The sequence below is a fragment of the Bombus bifarius genome, unplaced genomic scaffold, assembly GCF_011952205.1.
Source record: "Bombus bifarius isolate JDL3187 unplaced genomic scaffold, Bbif_JDL3187 scf7180000008216, whole genome shotgun sequence".
In the NCBI taxonomy this organism is placed as follows: domain Eukaryota; kingdom Metazoa; phylum Arthropoda; class Insecta; order Hymenoptera; family Apidae; genus Bombus; species Bombus bifarius.
This window is the reverse complement of record NW_022884518.1, coordinates 510,391-529,769: the sequence shown is the minus strand read 5'-3', so window position 1 is coordinate 529,769 and position 19,379 is coordinate 510,391. Positions and strand designations below refer to the sequence as shown.

Genomic DNA, 19,379 nt, shown 5'->3' with positions numbered 1-19,379 from the left:
TTTCATAAAATTTCTGAAACATTCGGAAATGAAATTTATTTTTCAGCTGCTCGATGATAACAAATCGGTCAATATATTATTTTATTTATACAAAGTAAGTAACTAAACGTCTTTAATTAAATATTAAAAGCATTTAATTCCCAATGTTTAAATTGCAAAAGAAATAAAATATTATTATCTGAACTATAGCGATGTAGGCTTAAGCATTCTTCATTTCGAACTATACAGGGTGGTTGGTAACTGATGGTACAAGCGGAAAGGGGGTGATTCTACGTGAAAAAAGAAGTCGAAAATATAGAATAAAAATTTTTTCTTAATTTTTCTTTTTTAATTTTTCCATCGGGACAACGATCTACAGTGAGATCCGTTATAACGAGACGTGATAAAGTGCATGCGTACCGAGCGAAAACTCAAAGTCGATTTTCTCGAAAACAAAGCCTCAAACGAGAAATTTTTATTCTATATTTTCGCGTAGAAACTTCTTTTTTCGCGTAGAATCACCCCCTTTCCGCTTGTACCACCAGTTACTAACCACCCTGTATAAAAGTCAATTACCAGAAATTGTAAAAATAATAGATATTAATAGAAGCATCACTTCTAACTCCAATGAAACATAGTTATTAAACCATTTATTATCGAATTTATCCATGATTATGAAAATAATTACATACTCACAATACCATCTTTTTTGTTGGCCCGTCTTGTCGTACTTTATTTTTAACTTACTAGATGTACAGATCATCTTTTTCATGTCACACTTAACACTACGGCTCACGACTGAATAAATGTAGTTCCCATGTAACATTGCATACATATGTATGTGTGTACTTACACATGAGAACAGACAATACAATGATTCTTCCAGCAAGTATGATGATTCAATATTCATAATGTGCATGCAGCACATACGTTGCATTAATGGCATACGATTAATAGCTATTTTGAAATTGATGCACTTTATCATAAATACATTTTTAATGTATACTTTACGGTTCCATTAACAGAACCAGATCTAGAAGTAGTAAAAGTACATTAACGTACGGAATTGTCAAGCGTTCGGTTGGTTAACATTGGGTTCATATCATGAATAGAGTTGCAATCGAGAAGCGGTTCTTAAAGATAACGAAAATATTCGCGATACTGAGTGGGATTTGGCCAGGTCAAAATAAAATTAAGTTCCTTTTGTGGGCTATAGTGCATATTACTATGGTATCATCTGTAATCGTACAGGTACGTGTCTATAAATTTATATCCACCAATATTTCACAAAAAATCACGACATTGTAATGGAACGTTCTACGGTACTTGCAGATCACATTCCATTACGGTCTCGATTTAACTAATATAAAATGTAAATAAAATTCATAGATATTCCTAATAATTTCCATTTCAAAACTAAGTTTTCGAAATCCTTAGATAATTTAAGGAAGACATAATTAACTCGTAAATGCCACAATAAAATTTCACATCTTGCGAATTTCGCTTTAACATCAACATCCCACTGATTTCAAGATTAAATAATAATTTCCTAAATAAAAAAATGTAAGGAGCATTATCGTGATTTCGTTGATAATAGCCTTTAAGGGTATAAAATAAAAGAAAAAAATTATAAATAGTTAACGAAAGACTCATAATATTAATTTTAGGTAGCAAGAATTATACATATAGGCACTTTGGAAGTCGTACTGGAGCAGTCCTCCTTTATAGGCGCGATAATACTCATGATCATAAAACATGGTAACTATATCCTGAACGCAAAGAAGGTAAGAAAATTTTTGCCAATCATGACAAGATACTTTTGATTTGCACACCAACCTTATAAATATCATAGCTTAAATCCCTTTTGAATGACATGTCCGAGGATTGGGCAACCGATCGATTGAAAGAAGAATTTGCCATTATGACGACATACGCATATAGGGGAACCACTCTTGCGATGTTCTACTTTGGTAAATCAATATATAGAAAAGCAGGTTGCAACTCTGGTTGATAATATCAATAGTACACAATATAGACTGATCTAGTTAACGCTTACGTAAATAATCAAAATACAACAATTAATTCTAAATTACTCAATAAATGCATAACTAAATTTGAAACACCAATATGGAAAACTGTTGCATTCGTGATGTATAAGTACACAAAGAATGGAAATCTGGTGTGGTTTTCTGATATTTTTACTAGAAAATAGAAAAATTAAGTACAGGGACCGGTTGTCCACACTAGGGTTCATTATCGTACATTTTTTAATATAATTAATGCGAATGTTTGTGCATTTATGGGAAACTTAGAGGTATGAAAATTAACGGAATAGACATAAAATGCAAAAAAAAAAATAATAAATGTCCAAGATATATAGCATTCGTTATACAATGTAGTGAGTGAGAAAAATCTTTGCTTAGTCTCCAACTTTTTATATGTGTTTGCAATAATATGTATTTCCATAAACATACGTAATATAACAATTAAGATTGTAACTATTTACTTTCAGTAAACGCGTGCATATGCACAGTCCTTTTTATACAAATGCCATGGACAGTGCGCCTAGTGCACATGTTGAAACCACACAATACATCCTCACCAATATTATACACTATACCAGCTTACTATTTTGTCGAGGATGACCGCAAATATTATTACTATATTCAAATGTATCTGGCTCTCTCTGTATATATCGTTCTCATTGTGTTTGTCGGTTGTGATACTTGTTACATGGTCCTTGTGCAACATGCGTGCGCATTGCTAACTGTGGCCGGGTAAGTAAAGCGAAAATTTCCTCCATACTTCATATTTTATTGAATAAATTGTAATATTTCTAGATATCGCTTCAAAAATGCCATCAATGACCTTTCCTTCAATGCGAGGAATCCCGAAAAGGGGGCAAAGGAGATATATAAAAAACTACGTTTCTCTATACAGGGGCACCAACGGGCAATAATGTCAGTATTAACCAGCGATTATAAACAATTTTGAATGCTTAAGTGAAAAAGTTATGGTACAAGAATTCATATCTTAGTTCCAATGATTCTTTTTTACGTAACCATGACAAAGGATTTAACTATTTTGGGTTAGTGGTAACCATTATCGATGATGGAAATTGTTTTCGATTACTTTCAAACATCATCAACATTGTAATATTTTCTACTAACATTACTTCTATCAATAATTATATTAATAAATTGTATGTTATATTCTTAATGATATCAGTTTTTTAATTTTACTAGATATTTTTAAATAATTTTTCTTTTTAAAAAATCTTTTGAATCGCCAGTCATTACCTTTATTTAAACAAAAAATTGATCTTGTCACAATACTTGAAATGAGTGTTACTCTTGATCCGTGACTGAGGTATTAGATTTTGATTTTTAATCATGTATTTCTCTGCTTCTTTTTTGGAGATTTCTGTTCTGGCTGAGCAAAATTTTCCTTGATTTTACTCAAATAGGTTTCTGCGGGATATCGAGAGCGCACATGTTACTTACCTTTTTATATGTATGGGTATAATAGTCCTGTGTGTTAGTATTACTATGGTAGAGGTAAGTTTCTTGTAACTCACTTCATATCGTTGAACGCGATTTATCAATTAATTATTTGAGATTAGATCGCTACAATGGATTCCTGTTGGGATTTTTACAAGTTCATCGGCTTTCTGATTATTCAATTGTTGCATCTGTTCTGTCTAACGATGCAGGGACAGTTCATCATAAATTCGTCCGATGAGATTTACGATGCAATGTGAGTATAATACACATAATGATAATTTTATTTTCTTCTGTTACATTCTTCCATATATTGTAATTTTATCAACCACTTGCATGAGAATGCAATAATAATGCAAGAGAATGAAAAATTATGATCATATGTCCCTACGTAGGTTAAAGCATTTCATGTAATTTAGTAGTTCTTTTATTGACCCTTACAGTAGATTTTAGAATTGTCCTTTATAAAAAGAATATTTTATTATCAAATTTAATTAATATCCAGAAAAACAAATGAATTTTGTAACTTTTGAGAGAAATAAGATTAAAGTACAATTCGTATGCTTTTGGTATGCCATTAGCTTTTGTAAATAGAAAATTTATTTATTTAATAATTTATTTTCGCTTCATTCGAGTGGTTGTTTGATCGATATAAGTATATGAAATTTATAAATTATAATGACATTCATAGATACGAAGCACAATGGTATAATACGAATCCAGAAATGCAAGCATTTTACGTGTTAGCATTACGGCGAAGTCTAACTCCACCCCGTTTAACTGCCGGCGGTTTAATACAATTGAACATGCAAAGTTTTTCAGAAGTAATGTATCATTAATGTTATTTTGTATAATTATGACACATTCGCTGGAACAGTATTGGTGTATTTCAGGTGATGAAACTATGCGTTTCGTATTATACAGTGTTGAGAACAACATCGTAACTTCTTTAAATATAATTTTCTATACTACACAGTACGCAGTATACAAGTTATTGAGAGTAATTGTTTTATCAATACGAATGATAAACTGATATTACAGAAATAAATATTTAAAAATATATGGTTTTGTTTTTACTTACAGCATCTCACACAGATTGGATTCAAGACCCCTTTAATGAATATATACTCTGTGTGCTTGAAATTGACTCTGTAGTGGAACTCGCATGTCGTGATTGCGTTGGTAAAGTTTGAAGCAAATCTGAAAGTATTTATAGAAGATATTTAATACAAGTATGAGCATGAGTGGATTCAGGAAAATTAAATGTGGAAGTTCTTCGTATTAGTGGCCATGCTATTGACGTAACTGATTGCACCTTAAGTTACTAAACATTTATAAAATGAATGTTGTTTATAAAATTTGCATCTGTCAAGTCGTTTAATTTTTATTCAATGATAAATCAATACATAGAACATTTTTCACAATACCGATTTTACCACGTTGTAAATTTTCTTTCTAGCTTCTAGAATGAATTATTATCTAAAAAATTAAAAAATTCGACAAAGATCGTTTTTATCATAAGACACAAGACTATTTCCAGCTCTTCTCTCCCGTGTGATAAATTTTACTAAATCAAAGTTAAAACATCTTTCTAAGTAATTGTTTTAAGATCTAAATACTTACGTAATAGTAAAAAAAAGTAAAAAAAGAAACATTTTTCCCTTGAAAAAGTTGCTCCAATGTTACTTCAGTGTGCAAAGAATGTTTCTATAAGTTGCTGTTTGTTGGAGATGTTTTGAACATACAGTAACACTAGTAACATATACAGAACTGTGCAGTAACATGTTGTTGCTTCAGTGGGGATGAGGTTTCACGACTAATACTCCACTGAAAGCAAAATGCAGATTTGTTCATACACAAATAATTTAATAAAAATGCGATCAAAAGAGTAATACACAAGCATCCTCATTACAGACATCACTTGACAAATCAAATTTTACCACTGAAACTAAATTTTCTGTGCATGTTGAGGACAGTAGCTACTCTAGCAGCGATTAATATTGAATAAAACAATAAGCTTTTATGCACGACCGTTGCTTTCAGTCACTCGTAAATATGTAGTTCTCCAAATGGAAAGAAAGCACTCGGCATTGAATTGCGCGTAATAAAGCCGTTCGTGAGCAATTTTCTTAAGCTAAGAGTAAATAAATCATGAAGAGCTATTAAATTGATAGCGCTTAATAAGGACAATGACAATCTATAATAGTGGCTTGTATCTGTCTAAGAAATTATTCAAGAGAACACCGCACGGGATAAAAATCATAAGATCATTGAAGATAGACTATTGTCTCGTGAAAAGTCGTTCTTTCTGCGCGTTCTTTATATTATTTCAATGGACGTGGAGGCAATGGAGAAAAGATTTTTAAAAATCAACAGAATGTTTGGAGTGCTAACTAGTGTTTGGCCGTATCAAAGACCTTTCCCAAGATTAATACAAAGAATCGTTGCTCTTACGATATTGTTTACTTCTTTAGTTACGCAGGTATCGGTGTTTAGTTAGTTCTAATTCGATCCTTACAAAGTTAAATTTTTATTTAATGATTTTAAAAAGAAAAATTAGTAACAAAGACTTATGAAAAGGGGATAAACGTTATAAACATTGTTTGTAATTATAGACCGCGTACCTTATACTTTTCCCCAGTATACGTGGAATTGTGACCAGTATGCCTTATTATATACTAGTGCTTGGGACGTTTGTGAAAATGGGTAATTACTTTATAAACGAAACGAAGGTAAGAGTGTTTTACGAAATTACTCGATCTATTCAAAATTCGAATTGTTTTAACATTATATTAACACATTGACGATCACTGATATTAAGCTTTTATCGTGGCTGAAGTATATGTAATATCAATGAATCTGAGACAATCTACAATTAATGTTAATTAACCTTCGCTTCAACGCTCTTTAGCAGTTGAATTTCGAAAATTCGTTGGTGCTCAGTGTATATTTATTTTTAATAAGGAGTTTGTTTGTTGAATGCCAAATTGCCAACTTTACTGGATATAGAAATACGATCACCCTTCGAGAAAGAAACATATATGTACCCCTTTCTCAGTCTTATACGCGTTGAATTCTCGTGTAGGCGTTGATGACTATCAGTCACTTTTGACTATAGACACCGAACTCTTCAAACTCATGTCCTTGTCGTAACTGCAAAAACTGATTTTCTACTTTAGGATTTTCGTAAGATTATAAGCCGCGAATGTTTTAAGATTTGTGAAAGATACATATACTCCGTTCTCAATACATTCAAGCTTTATCGGGAAATTCTAGTTGAGATCAATGCTGAACCACATATTCACAGACTGGGCAACGATAAAATCGAAAGAAGAAAATGACATTATGATCACATATTCGCAAAGAGGATTTCTTCTCACGCTAAGCTATGCTTGTAAGTTTCTCATATAATGCTCAAATTTCTGGTAATTCTCGATACTGATCATTATTTGTAATAGATACCATTTACGTTTTCCATTTATAGTACACGCTTTGATTACTGGCATATTGATGATTTCGTGGCCCCTTGTACCACCTATTTTAGATATCCTTATGCCGTTAAACGAATCCCGAAAACGCATATTCATATACCCAGCTCATTATTTCGTGGATCACGAAAAATACTACGATATTTTAGCGATACATATGATAATTGTCATGTGCATGGCTGGTTTTGTATATTGCGCATGTGATGCGAATTACGTATACGCAGTGCAGCATGCTTGTGGACTGCTGGCCATCACAAGGTAAGAAACTCTTGCAAATTTAGTTTGTTTCCGTGATGATGCACGATGTTGGTTATAAGTATTAGGATACTTGCTCATATTTAAAATACAAATCGAACCGTCTTCATTGACTTTGTATTCTAATAATTTTGTTATAGATACCTTGCTTCTTATGTATTATATGTGTGTACCTTATAATGTAAACTACTGAATAAAATTTGTTTGATTACTTTTAACCCTTAGGCCAATAGTATATAATTATATAATAAAAATTATAATTATGAACAATTTATATAGATATCGATTCAGAAACGTAAGCGAAGGTGTGTTAGATCACCATAAAAATGATACAAAATTATCGAAATTCAATTATAGGAACGTGTGTAAATCGATTCAGGCACATCAACATGCTCTAAGGTCAGTATCATCACTCAAAGATCTGTAAATACATCATATAACGAGAAGAGAAATACTTTTGCAATAAAGCGTTTTTTAAATTAAAATTCTACAAGTTTTCATCTAAATCTGCTTCGTTTAAAATATCATAGGCAAATTCGCTTCTCATTTTATGTAATGGCTCATTTAGTGAAAAAAATGATATTGTTTTATGAATTTTTTTTGACAGACTAATTTGCACACTTTAACGTAGATATCTGAGGCTAATTGAAACCAATCATCACACTTATTTATTCATTTCTGTGGGAATGCTGATAATGTGTATCTGTGTGTCGTTGTTACAGGTATAATGTCAGTTGTTACTATTAATCTTACATATATTTTCCATATTGATTGATCAATTACTCGAATTTAGGTGGCAAATGAGAAGAATGACTCATGGCTAGTTCAGTGTATATTTTTGTTTGCTCAATTGTTTCACACGCTTATTCTTACTGGACAAGGACAATTTGTAATAAACGGACTAGACGGTGTTTTTAACTCTATGTGAGTAAAGAATGAATATTAATAAAAAAGTAAAACGAATTTATTTTGATATATATCATGATAAATAATCTATTCCTAAAACATAAAATAGCAATTGGTCCAAAAATTTTTTAAAGTTGAATTTTTCTGGAATTTATAGATACATACAAGTTATAACTAGACCTTGGATGTTTGTGCAAATTCATACCTTTATCAAAGTGATTAAAAAAACGAGACCTAAATGGAGATTTATTTCACTTACCAAATATTACAATGTACGCTGTAGTTTGGATATTTTGTATAACTTCTGTTATTACGTGTGTAAATTGTATCTATAAATATCCTATAAACGAGTACATATTTGTATACTGATTATAAATACAAAAACTACTCGGTCACTGGAAATAATCATATCCAAATACACCTGTCTCGAATATGTTGAACATAATGAAATTTTTGGGTACAATATTATTTTCTCTCAAAAGAATACCTAAAATCTTCATATCGCGGCTGTGATTTTCTTCAATACACTGAAAATATCTGACGTTTTGAACCAGTTTCCAAGTCTAATTCATTTTTTTTATCTTCCGATTCTCTATCTTCTTATTGAATAAAATTGTTCTTTATAGATATGAATCGCCATGGTATACTTTTCCAGCAAAAATTCGAGCGTTATATATATTAGCGTTAAGAAGTTGTCTATCCCCTCCTCTGTTAACAGCCGGTGGTTTAATAGTATTAAATTTACGATCTTTCGCAGAGGTAGTATAAAAATCTGATTCCAAGTTGATTTTAAACATTTTAAACGCACAACTTTGTTTGAGCGGAATTTTCGTTTCCAGATCATCAAAGCAGCCGTTTCTTATTACACGGTAATGAAAACTAAGTGATACTGTTCATATGGAATATAGCGATAATGTGAAAATTATAATAATTAATAAATAATATGGAGTATAATAAACATAATGTGGAATAGAACAAGTTACGTAATTCGTGTGAGATTCATATCAATATGTTATATGTCATCATTATGTCAATACGCGTGTTAGTTAATTAAAATATTTGTTACATGTAATTGTAGAAAACGTAGATCATGACGAAACATAATCCATTACACATTACATCAGTAAAATGTACATAATTATGGTTATTCATGAGTTCATTATCGAATTTACTTATTACATTACGAATTTTTAACGTGAAATAGAATTACGATTATTAACTTTATAAGAATAATCAAACACTCAAAAATCTTTATCTTCTTCTTATTTCTTTATTTTCTTAACTTCGTTGTTCTGTTGCAAACCTACTACATTATATTAGTTTGCTTTTCACATTATATGTAAAACCCCACGTTGACAATGTATAACTCTGCAAATATCACTCGTTTCCAACACCTGTCATATTCTATAAGTAATACCTACGCAGAATAAGGACAACTGATTCCTTCCGTAAGTGCAATGATTAAATATTAATGCGCATGCACCATATACGTTACATTAGTGACATATGATTAACAGTAATTTTGAAATTGATGCACTTTACCGTAAATACAATTTTAATGTGTACTTTACGGTTCCATTAACAGAACCAGATCCAGAAGTAGTAATGACGTACACTGACGTACGAAATTGTCAAGCGTTTAGTTAGTTAACATTGGGCTTCTTATCATGAATCGAGCTACATTCGAGAAGCGATTCTTAAGGATAACGAAATTATTCGGGAAACTGAGTGGAATTTGGCCAGATCAAAATAAAGTTAAATTTAGTTTGTGGGCCATGGTGCATATTACTATGGCATCATTTGTCTTTGTACAGGTACGTGTCTACCAATTTATCTACGTGTCTATGTAAAAAATTCTCGCAGTCTTTAGATAATTCAAGGAAACATGATTAACTTTTAAATGCTATCATTATTAAAATTTCACACCTTGCAAATTTCGTTTTAATATCAACACTCCAGTTAGAGAAGAATTTTACTTGTGGCTTTTAAGTGATGAGAGCAGAAGTAAAATTTCTAAATAATTATGGATAGACCATTGACTTCAATTCTAGGTAGCAAGAATTGTACATATAGGCACTTTGAAAGTCGTGATAGAGCAGTCGTCTATAATCGGCACAGGAGTTGTCATGGTCGTAAAACATGGTAACTATATTCTGAACGCAAAGAAGGTAAGAAAATGTTTGCTAATCACTACAAGATACTTTTAATTTTCACATTAACCTTATAAATATTCTAGCTTAAATCCCTTTTGAATGACATGTCCGAGGATTGGGCAATCGATCGATTGAAAGAAGAAGTTGCCATTATGACGACATACGCATGTAGGGGAACCACTCTTGCGATGTTCTACCTTGGTAAATCAATATCTAGAAAAGCCAGTTGCAATTCTGATTGATAATTTCATTAGTACACAACATACACCGATTTAGTTAACGCTTACGTAGATATTCAAAATACAACAATTCATTTTAAATTACTCAATAAATGCATAACTAAATTTGAAACGTCAATATCGAAAACTGTTGCATTCGTGACTTAAAAGTACACAATGAATGGAAATATGGTGTGGTTTTGTGATATTTTTACTAGAAAATAAAAAAATTAAAAATGGGTTCCGGTTGTCCACACTAGGGTTCATTATTTAACATTTTGTAACATAATTGATAGACTACGAATGTTTGTGCATTTATGGGAAACTTTAAGGTATGAAAATGGACGAAATACACATAATATGCAAAAAAATAATAAATATCCAAGATATATAGCATTCGTTATACAATGTCATGAGTGAGAAAAATCTTTCTTAGGTTCCATCTTTTTGCATGTATGTGCAATAATATGTATTTGCATAAATATCCGTAATGTAATAATTAAGATAAGAACCATTTACTTCTAGTAAACGCGTGCATATGCGCAATCCTTTTCCTACAACTGCCGTGGACAGTGCGCCTAATGCACATGATAAAACCACACAATACATCGCTGCCAATGGTATACGCTATACCAGCTTATTATTTTGTCGAGGATGATCGCAAATATTATTACTACATTCAAATGTATCTGGGCCTCTCTATATATATCGTGGTCATTGTGTTCGTCGGTTGTGATACTTGTTACATGGTTCTTGTGCAACATGCATGCGGATTGTTGACAGTGGCCGGGTAAGCAAATCAAAAATTTCCTCCATACTTCATGTTTTATTGAATAAATTGTAATATTTCTAGATATCGCTTCAAAAATGCCATCAATGACTTTCCCTTCAATACGAGGAATCCCGAAAAGGAGGCAAAGGAGATAAATAAAAGGCTACGTTTTTCTATACAGGGGCACCAACGGGCAATAATGTCAGTATTAACCAGTGATTATAAACAATTTGAATGCTTAAGTAAAAAAGATAAGAATTCATATCTTAGTTTCAATGATTTTTTTACGAGTAACCATGACAAATGATTTAATTATTTTTGGTTACTGGTAACTATTATCAATGTCAGAAATTGCTATTGTTTACTTTTTCAATCTTCAATTACTTTCAACTACTGTCAACATTGAAATTGATATATATTTTTTATAACTTCAGTATCAGATAAATCTTCTGAATATTTAGCGATCGTGGTGTTCGACATAAACAGAAATTATTATTGAGCCCGTGCTGTTATGTTCTCACTTTTAATTATATATTTTTCCGCTTCTCTTTCGGGGATTTCTGTTGCGGCCGAGAAACGTTTTTCTTAATTTTACTTCGCTACCAGGTTTCTGACAAAAATCGAGAGCGCACATGTTATATACCTTCTTCTGTGTATGGGTATAATAGTCTTGTGCCTTAGTATTACGATGGTACAGGTAAGTTTCTTCTAATCATCTTTGTGTCATTGACCATGATTCATCAGTGAACTATTGATTGTTCGAAATTAGATCACTACGATGGAAATATGTCTGGATTTCTATAAGTTTGTCAGCTTTCTGATTCTTCAGTTCTTGCATCTGTTCTGTTTAACGATGCAGGGACAGTTCATCATAAATTCGTCCGATATGATTTACAATGCAATGTGGGTATAATACATGAGTATCATGAACATTTTATTTTCTTATGTAGTCTTATCAACCACTCGCTTGGGCTATTAATAATGCGGAAGAACGAAGAATTATGATTCTATATTCCTGTATAGTATAAAGCGTTTTAGGTAATTGGGTAGTACTTTTATCTATTTATGCTCTTTTAAATTTTCCTGTATAGCATGTTTTGGAATTAAATTAAATATAAAGTAACTATGTTTGCCATAAGCTTGTGTAAACCAGAAATTTCTAATCTATTTTCACCTCGTTGGAGTGGTTGTTTGTACGACTTAAATGTATGAAATTTATAGATTATAATGTAATTCGTAGATACGAGGCATCATGGTACAATGCAAATCCAAAGACGCAAGCGTTGTATATATTAGCGTTGCGGCGAAGTCTGACTCCACGCTATTTAACTGCTGGTGGTTTAATAGAATTGAACATGCAAAGCTTCTCAGAAGTAATGTATCAATAATATTATCTTCGATAATTACGATACATTCGCTGGACAATATTGATCTATTTCAGGTGATAAAACTATGCGTTTCCTATTACACAGTGTTGAGATCAACATAAACAACGGACCGATATATATTGAATTATAGTAACTTTTGAAACTAGTGAAACTTTTGTGAAATTGGATTTTAACCTCAAGTGCTATCATGGATGCACTTTCATTATGCGAATTTTGTTTCATTATTGACTTTTTAATATTATTATTACAACGTGATTTGTGACCACTGCAAATAGTAATTTTCATATTTTTCACGTAATAGTAAACTATAGCAGAATATGAAGTCAATTGTATTTATTTGACATTATTGACATCTGAAATAAAGAAAACATTTTCATCGACGCGAAGACCTTATTTTCGAATTACCAATTCGAATAGTAATGTTCAATTTTACACACGGAAAAATGATTATAAAATTGCTATTCTGGAACAGACGAGACTTATTGTAAGTTTCATATACCTTTCCTATATTTTTGGTTCACGAGACCCAAAAATTTTCAGTATGAGATGCTGCTCAATGCTATGTGGAAGGATTAGTCAATCAATAGAGTGAAAGATGAATTTGACGTTATGGTAGAGTACGCCAAAAAAGCTGCTTCATTTTGTCGGATGTATCTTGCTGAGATAAATGATAAGAAAACTACGTCGTTTCATACTACAATTTATTTCACGTATCGCTGCAATCAATTTACAGGAATGGACGTTTTCTGTGCTACAGGCTTCATACAACTATCACTAACGCCATTTATTTTGGACATAATTTCACCGAAGAACGAAACGCCTGATTTAATATACATTTATCTTGCTTATTGTTATATCGATAACAGGAAGTATCGTGTACTTATACGTTTTCGTATGACGTATACGATTATTTTACCTTTTTTTGTGTTTGTCAGCTGATTGATCGAAGATTGAAAAACTATTGTACTAGCAGTTCCGTGATGCTGCTGTCGCGAAGGAGAACTAGTGATGGCTATGTCTAAAGCATACAATAAGCAGATTCGTTGATAGCAATTTTAGTTAGGAAAGTGAGGGCAACGGTCATTGCTGCTAACTGAATGAGAAAAAGGCTGGTGGGTAAGGATGGATGCTGGCCCAATGAAAGTACAATGGCATTGTACATGGGAAAAATCCGCTTTCCCGTGTTTTCTCGGAATGGACAACTCAAAGGAATGCTTCAACTTAAAATATACTTGCGTGGTCTTAAGGACCTTAACTATCGAAAATGCTAAAATGTATGATAAGTCTTTAAGATTATTGAGAGTCCGCAATAAGGGGCTTAAAGATCTGGTGGTCATCTTGCCTGTGGGATAGAGTCTGGTTTATGTAGAGGGTAACGGAAAGTAACCGACGGTTACTGCAAACCCCGAACGATAGTTGTTTAAAACTAATTTAATACATTTACTTGCATATACCATGGAACTGTTTTAATGGCTTCGAAACAGTTTCCTGAAAACTATTCAAGTCAGTCATTCTACGCATCTTCGTATTTGCATTGCTCTTTCAATGATAACTTTCAGCATCACTTTGCTAAAACGAGGATATACGCAAAGACTTAGAAATACCAACGGTTAAAGAAGAAATCGGCAAATACGCAAAAAAATACGAGGGAAGAACGGCAACACATCCAAACCAGCTAGCTGCTGAAGCGAGTAAAACTCTTATAAAAAGAAGACTAAAGAGAAAACACCTCACTGACCTCACTAAGGAAATAAAATAGACAAACTCGAAGATGGTATCCAGTTGGGGGTAGCCATCCACATGTTATTTAGCAATAAAGCTAGAAAAATTTACCGAATGTCCAACTGGACAAATTGTAAAGTACAAATTAAATTAGAAAAAAAACTTGCTAAAGATGAGCTTTCCTACGTGCAACCACGCACTGTTCCATGATAATTATAATCATCGTGGAAACGGTTGATATTTAAAGAATGGTTCTAAAGAGATCCATTATAATAATATTAGAATGTACCATATAAATAACGTGTGTTCATTTGTAAATTACTAATGCAGACTGTTTTAGGAACATGGATATAAACATTACTGGGTGTTTAAACGATCGAAATTGAAGAAATTAATCGTTTCAATCCAAGATCGTCCACTGAAGGATTTACCGAGACAAGTACAGAAATCCCTCGTTTTAACCACGTTCTAATCGTGTCCTTTATTTCATCGTCACGTAGAGAAACGTAATTCTCTTAGAACACCATTCTAAAATGCCATTCTTATTATCGTGCAACGCAATATTGTCTACATTTGTTCATAACAGTTAATTCGTTAACTGCTTTCTAACATAGCAAAATATTTTTGCTTCGTATGACTTGCGCGTATCTACTTCTTTTACATTCGGATATAAATCCGTGTGGATGTCGAAAGGCAAAACTATGGTGCACGCAATGATGGTTAGTTAGTTTCTCAATGACGTTGTTGGATTCAGAAACGGAAAAAGAGGCCGGGCATCGGCGCAGGTGTCACGTATATGAATTTCAATTCCACGTTAATCAAGCGTTGCTGGATTCGTTAAAAATTATGCCGCGATCTCGCGCGTATACGCGCACGAGCTATTCATGACTCGAGGCACGAGGCTTCTCGCGAAAGTAAAGAATCTAGAGTAATTGGCCACGTCGGGACAAGGAGAGCGAGTTTTTCTTTCTTTCAGCGGATATCTATCGCCCGTGGACGTTGTTAATCCCCCCGCTTACGGGACAATAACGGTTCTATGAGTAATTGTAGAATGGTAGCGTTGAGTCTCTTCTGCTTAAAATTATCTTACTTTAGCTTCCCTGCATTCAGACCAATTGATATAATTGAACAATGTAATTGGCAGGCCCACGAAAGGCTTGTAGATACTTTCCACGACTTTTTTTCCTTTTTTATCATTTAATTTGTACTTTACAATTTGTTCAGATGGACATTTGGTAAATTTTTCTAGCTTAATTGCTAAATAATATGTGGATGGCTATCCCCAAAGGGACACCATCTCCGAGTGCCTTCCACGATGGATACCTTCCTATGTGTGTTGAATCATCTTGAAACTTTATAGAAGTTACACGATACTTATATTAAGTTACAAGTGCGTATATGCTTTGTCAAGATTACAAAAGTATTTAAACATACAATGTTCCATTATATCGATAAAACCCAGTATTCAGTGGCCTGAATGCCCATTTCTCAAATTTATTATCATCTACTGCAAATCATATTTTCCTAATACAAGTTCCCAGTCTTGCACCAAAAATTCTCATTGATTCTCGAGAAATTTGCTTGGAAAAATTCTTCGGATATATGTCGTATCAGGAGAACTATTTACACCTCATATTTTCCTAACACAATCGCTGATTTTAATTCTTCTTTCTACGTCAACAGTCAGTTTTCACCTGCCCGTAAGCTGATTCAGCGCCAGGCTATTTCTACGAAACAATCAATCCCGCGGTATTCCGACTGCCAATTGAATCTCTCTCCCATCGCATGATTGCCCATCATCGAACAATCACGTCGAAAAATCGCGGGCCGACTCATCCATGCGATCAGCTTCGATATTTGAAATTTCGAAAGAACGAGGAGGAAGAAAATAGAAAGATGGATTTCGTGGCTGGTGTGGAATAAAATTCAGCAAGATGGTTTCGCGACGTACGTCGATTCGAACGTAGGAGAAGCGCTTAAAGGTAAAAGTCGTGACTCGTGATCGACAAACTCGTTGGAGGAACGATCGGTCTTAACGACTTGTCTCATCGGGAATTTTCAAGGATCACGGTGTTAATAAATTGCTGCAGGATAGGTGGCAACGAGCGTAGTGAACGAACCTGGTGGTTTCGTTAATTCCGACGGGAAACACGACGAGAATCGTCGATTGAAAATTGTGCAATTTCGATTCGTTCCGACCGGTGAATGTCCATAGGCGACTTGACGAGCATTCCACGTCCTGTAATCTTGCTTCAGGGGCGTTCATTGGAAAATGGGATTGCGTTAGAAAATGAAATTGCGTAGGAAAACGCTCGCTGAAAATTCGCAATGGTTATTCGGCGGAAGATGTTCCTTTTAAGTGATTTTTCCTTTGAAAATAATCTTAAGTAACTCCACATTGCTTCTTCGTTGGATGTAATATACAAAACATCGTAGTATAGGGTTTACATATACACTGGCTCACGAAAGTATTTGAACTGGTCGTAGAAAACTTTTATGTCTACATTGTACATATATATACATTATAATGCTATAAAATATAAAATTATTATGAAATAACTATTATGTGTTTTGGAGGATCTTTTTACCAATCTTATTCGCTATCACAATAATTAATATTTTTAGTAAATATTGTATATAAAATTGAAATGTAATGGGATAATATAGAAGTCAGAATCCTATAAAATTTTTCGGCTCTAAAAGGAATGTACTTTACGCAGGAAACATCTCGCTGACGTAACCGCAGTTCATCAAATCTAATGACCCGACTCCTCAACCGCAAAGCTAAATGAAACTCGTTTCGCATTGGTTGCTGGGGAAACCTAAACCGACGATACGATTTAGCTATCCGAAAGATGTGTATCTTGAACTTGCTACGAAGAATTGTGAATTTTATAAATTATCAGTGAAACTTAAATAATTGAACAATCTTCTCAATGCAAAATCAATGAAAGTGTGTCTGCTGAAAGATTACGGTAATAGTAAACGTAATAAACAAGATGGATAGCAAATAAGAAACAGCACCGAACGATAACCGGGTCGTAATAGCGTCTGATATTTTCCATTTCACGGATTTAGAGGTTTCACGATTTACGACCACCGTTATTCTCTTGCAACGATACCCGCTGCATCGTTCCTCCAGGAAGTTGCAGACGTTACGTCGAATAGTTACGCGATTTCGCTGTTTCTCTTTTGTCAGTACACTTTATCACATTTCAATATTATCATTTTCGCGTATTCCTTTCAGGATAATTAGCACCTAATATTCTGGAACTCGATGATGGTATCCCGCTGGGGGTAGCCATCTACATGTTATTTAGCAATTAAGCTAAAAAAATTTAGCGAATGTCCAGCTGGGCAAACTGTAAAGTACAATTGAAATAACAATAAAAAGGAATATTCTGGTGTTTATTTTTGTTATCTCGGAAATGATGCCTGATCGATGTTTAAACGAGAAATATCGTTCACTTATATTATATTAGGGTTGGAACCTTTGAAACCTCAAATCTCGAAATCCTTTGATTTTCATTTTGATTGATGAACTGAAAAAGTTTCAGAAGTTCGAAACGTTGTGCTATTTTTGTGATTCGAAATTCTCAATGTCTAGGTAGATAACAATTTGTACACATAACTTTAGACGATGTGATATCGTTGTATGATATCGTAACGGTATAAAGTTATTTTTATTCAACTAATAGCGTTACGCCGCGTGGGACAATACACACGCCATCCCTCGCTGTCGGACCTTCTAAGGCCCACGCACCGTCATTCCGGCCCTTAATAAACCTAGGAACCCATCCTAAACCGAAACTTCTAACTTAAGTGTTTTAAGACATATTTCGTAACACGCGGCGTAACAAATAGTAATCTCCAACTATATTATAAAAACAAAAATAATTTTCTTTTTATACGTACGAAGTTTTAATAAATTTACGATTAAAAATACGATTCATTGATGTTTTCTATAGTAGTTACACGAAATTCGATATCTTTTGCATCTGTCGTCAACAAAAAGGGGGCACCCTACTCATTCGATATGATAGATTATACATAGAATCAGATGGGGTGGATCATTGGGGTGTACGATGTGACAAATTGGGGACGATGCGACGTGTCTTCCAATCGATAAGTACCGGTGACAAACAGGGTAGCCGCGTCATCTTGATAAGATTACTGAAAGATAGAAATATTACAAAAAAACACAATAGTTCATAAAAATATTTGAACACCTGGTATAGAAAAATTTTATGTATATGTATATTGTATCATATCTATGTTATATAACATATTTGTAAATTTCTTTCGAACTGTAACGAGATACGACTATAACAATTACATCGACAAAATTTTGAATGAATCTAAAAATGTACTTAGCGTTACGAAATGCGTCGATCAATAGAATGAATAAATGTTTCTATTGTACACAGAAACTTAATCAACAAATTACAAAAAAGAATATGCGATTAGTTATAAACTAGGCAGTTTCATCGTTAGTCTCTACGTTAAATTAATCCGTTTACTTGGGAAGACCAGTTAATCCGTCATTCGAATTGCCAATCACTTGGATATAATCGTTTTATTTAGATTCACCCAACAGATAAAATAAATACTTATAAAAATCTACATTACCAAACCATCGTTTATACTCAATCGCGAACAATTCTTTTCGACGAGATCCAATCTTCGCCATACAGTAACTACCAGCAGAATAGTAAAATATAAGGCACCTCGTGCACCTACTACCCGCATCTACATGGAAGAAACACTGCCACTGAAATCCCATGGTTGCATCGAGGCGCATCCGGTTCCATGAAGCGAAATTACGCGAATCTGTATGACCATAATTTACGCGCTGCAAAACGCGGATCTATCTTTGTCCTGAATATCGGCACCTATCGCGATCGAGCCGCGCGTTCTGGAAATATACAATCTGCCGTTGGTTTTCACTCCGCTTTCTCGCGCCGCGAAAAAATTCGAATGACGAACGATCGAACGAAA

At 33.4% G+C, this 19,379-nt stretch overlaps 4 protein-coding genes across 4 annotated transcripts; all 4 read left to right on the top strand.

Annotated features, from left to right (window-relative positions):
- Nucleotides 1–1,065: 1,065 nt before the first annotated feature.
- Nucleotides 1,066–2,087, top strand: LOC117211083. Its single transcript, XM_033454656.1, has 2 exons — nucleotides 1,066–1,230; nucleotides 1,647–2,087. Exons 1-2 carry the CDS (start codon nucleotides 1,084–1,086, stop codon nucleotides 1,800–1,802), a joined length of 303 nt encoding a protein of 100 aa, XP_033310547.1. The 5' UTR covers nucleotides 1,066–1,083; the 3' UTR covers nucleotides 1,803–2,087.
- A 1,368-nt stretch (nucleotides 2,088–3,455) lies between these two features.
- Nucleotides 3,456–4,346, top strand: LOC117211082. Its single transcript, XM_033454655.1, has 3 exons — nucleotides 3,456–3,536; nucleotides 3,602–3,735; nucleotides 4,171–4,346. The coding sequence occupies exons 1-3, from the start codon at nucleotides 3,495–3,497 to the stop codon at nucleotides 4,316–4,318; spliced, it is 324 nt and encodes a 107-aa protein (XP_033310546.1). The 5' UTR covers nucleotides 3,456–3,494; the 3' UTR covers nucleotides 4,319–4,346.
- A 2,358-nt stretch (nucleotides 4,347–6,704) lies between these two features.
- LOC117211076 lies at nucleotides 6,705–8,150 on the top strand. The gene is made up of 5 exons (XM_033454653.1): nucleotides 6,705–6,873; nucleotides 6,964–7,225; nucleotides 7,502–7,621; nucleotides 7,854–7,944; nucleotides 8,016–8,150. The coding sequence occupies exons 1-5, from the start codon at nucleotides 6,765–6,767 to the stop codon at nucleotides 8,148–8,150; spliced, it is 717 nt and encodes a 238-aa protein (XP_033310544.1). The 5' UTR covers nucleotides 6,705–6,764.
- A 1,641-nt stretch (nucleotides 8,151–9,791) lies between these two features.
- LOC117211069 lies at nucleotides 9,792–12,763 on the top strand. The gene is made up of 8 exons (XM_033454645.1): nucleotides 9,792–9,942; nucleotides 10,180–10,296; nucleotides 10,365–10,482; nucleotides 11,025–11,289; nucleotides 11,353–11,472; nucleotides 11,878–11,968; nucleotides 12,041–12,174; nucleotides 12,512–12,763. The coding sequence occupies exons 1-8, from the start codon at nucleotides 9,796–9,798 to the stop codon at nucleotides 12,657–12,659; spliced, it is 1,140 nt and encodes a 379-aa protein (XP_033310536.1). The 5' UTR covers nucleotides 9,792–9,795; the 3' UTR covers nucleotides 12,660–12,763.
- The last annotated feature ends 6,616 nt before the right edge of the window (nucleotides 12,764–19,379 follow it).

Coding starts and splice junctions, on each gene's coding strand:
- LOC117211069 (XM_033454645.1), top strand. CDS start 9,796: ATGAATCGAGCTACATTCGAGAAGCGATTCTTAAGGATAACGAAATTA. Junction 10,297..10,364: donor ATATTCTGAACGCAAAGAAG/GTAAGAAAATGT, acceptor TAAATATTCTAG/CTTAAATCCCTTTTGAATGA. Junction 11,290..11,352: donor GGATTGTTGACAGTGGCCGG/GTAAGCAAATCA, acceptor TAATATTTCTAG/ATATCGCTTCAAAAATGCCA.
- LOC117211083 (XM_033454656.1), top strand. CDS start 1,084: ATGAATAGAGTTGCAATCGAGAAGCGGTTCTTAAAGATAACGAAAATA. Junction 1,231..1,646: donor TATCATCTGTAATCGTACAG/GTACGTGTCTAT, acceptor TATTAATTTTAG/GTAGCAAGAATTATACATAT.
- LOC117211076 (XM_033454653.1), top strand. CDS start 6,765: ATGCTGAACCACATATTCACAGACTGGGCAACGATAAAATCGAAAGAA. Junction 6,874..6,963: donor TCTCACGCTAAGCTATGCTT/GTAAGTTTCTCA, acceptor TTCCATTTATAG/TACACGCTTTGATTACTGGC. Junction 7,945..8,015: donor TCTGTGTGTCGTTGTTACAG/GTATAATGTCAG, acceptor ACTCGAATTTAG/GTGGCAAATGAGAAGAATGA.
- LOC117211082 (XM_033454655.1), top strand. CDS start 3,495: ATGGGTATAATAGTCCTGTGTGTTAGTATTACTATGGTAGAG. Junction 3,537..3,601: donor TTAGTATTACTATGGTAGAG/GTAAGTTTCTTG, acceptor ATTTGAGATTAG/ATCGCTACAATGGATTCCTG. Junction 3,736..4,170: donor GATGAGATTTACGATGCAAT/GTGAGTATAATA, acceptor TGACATTCATAG/ATACGAAGCACAATGGTATA.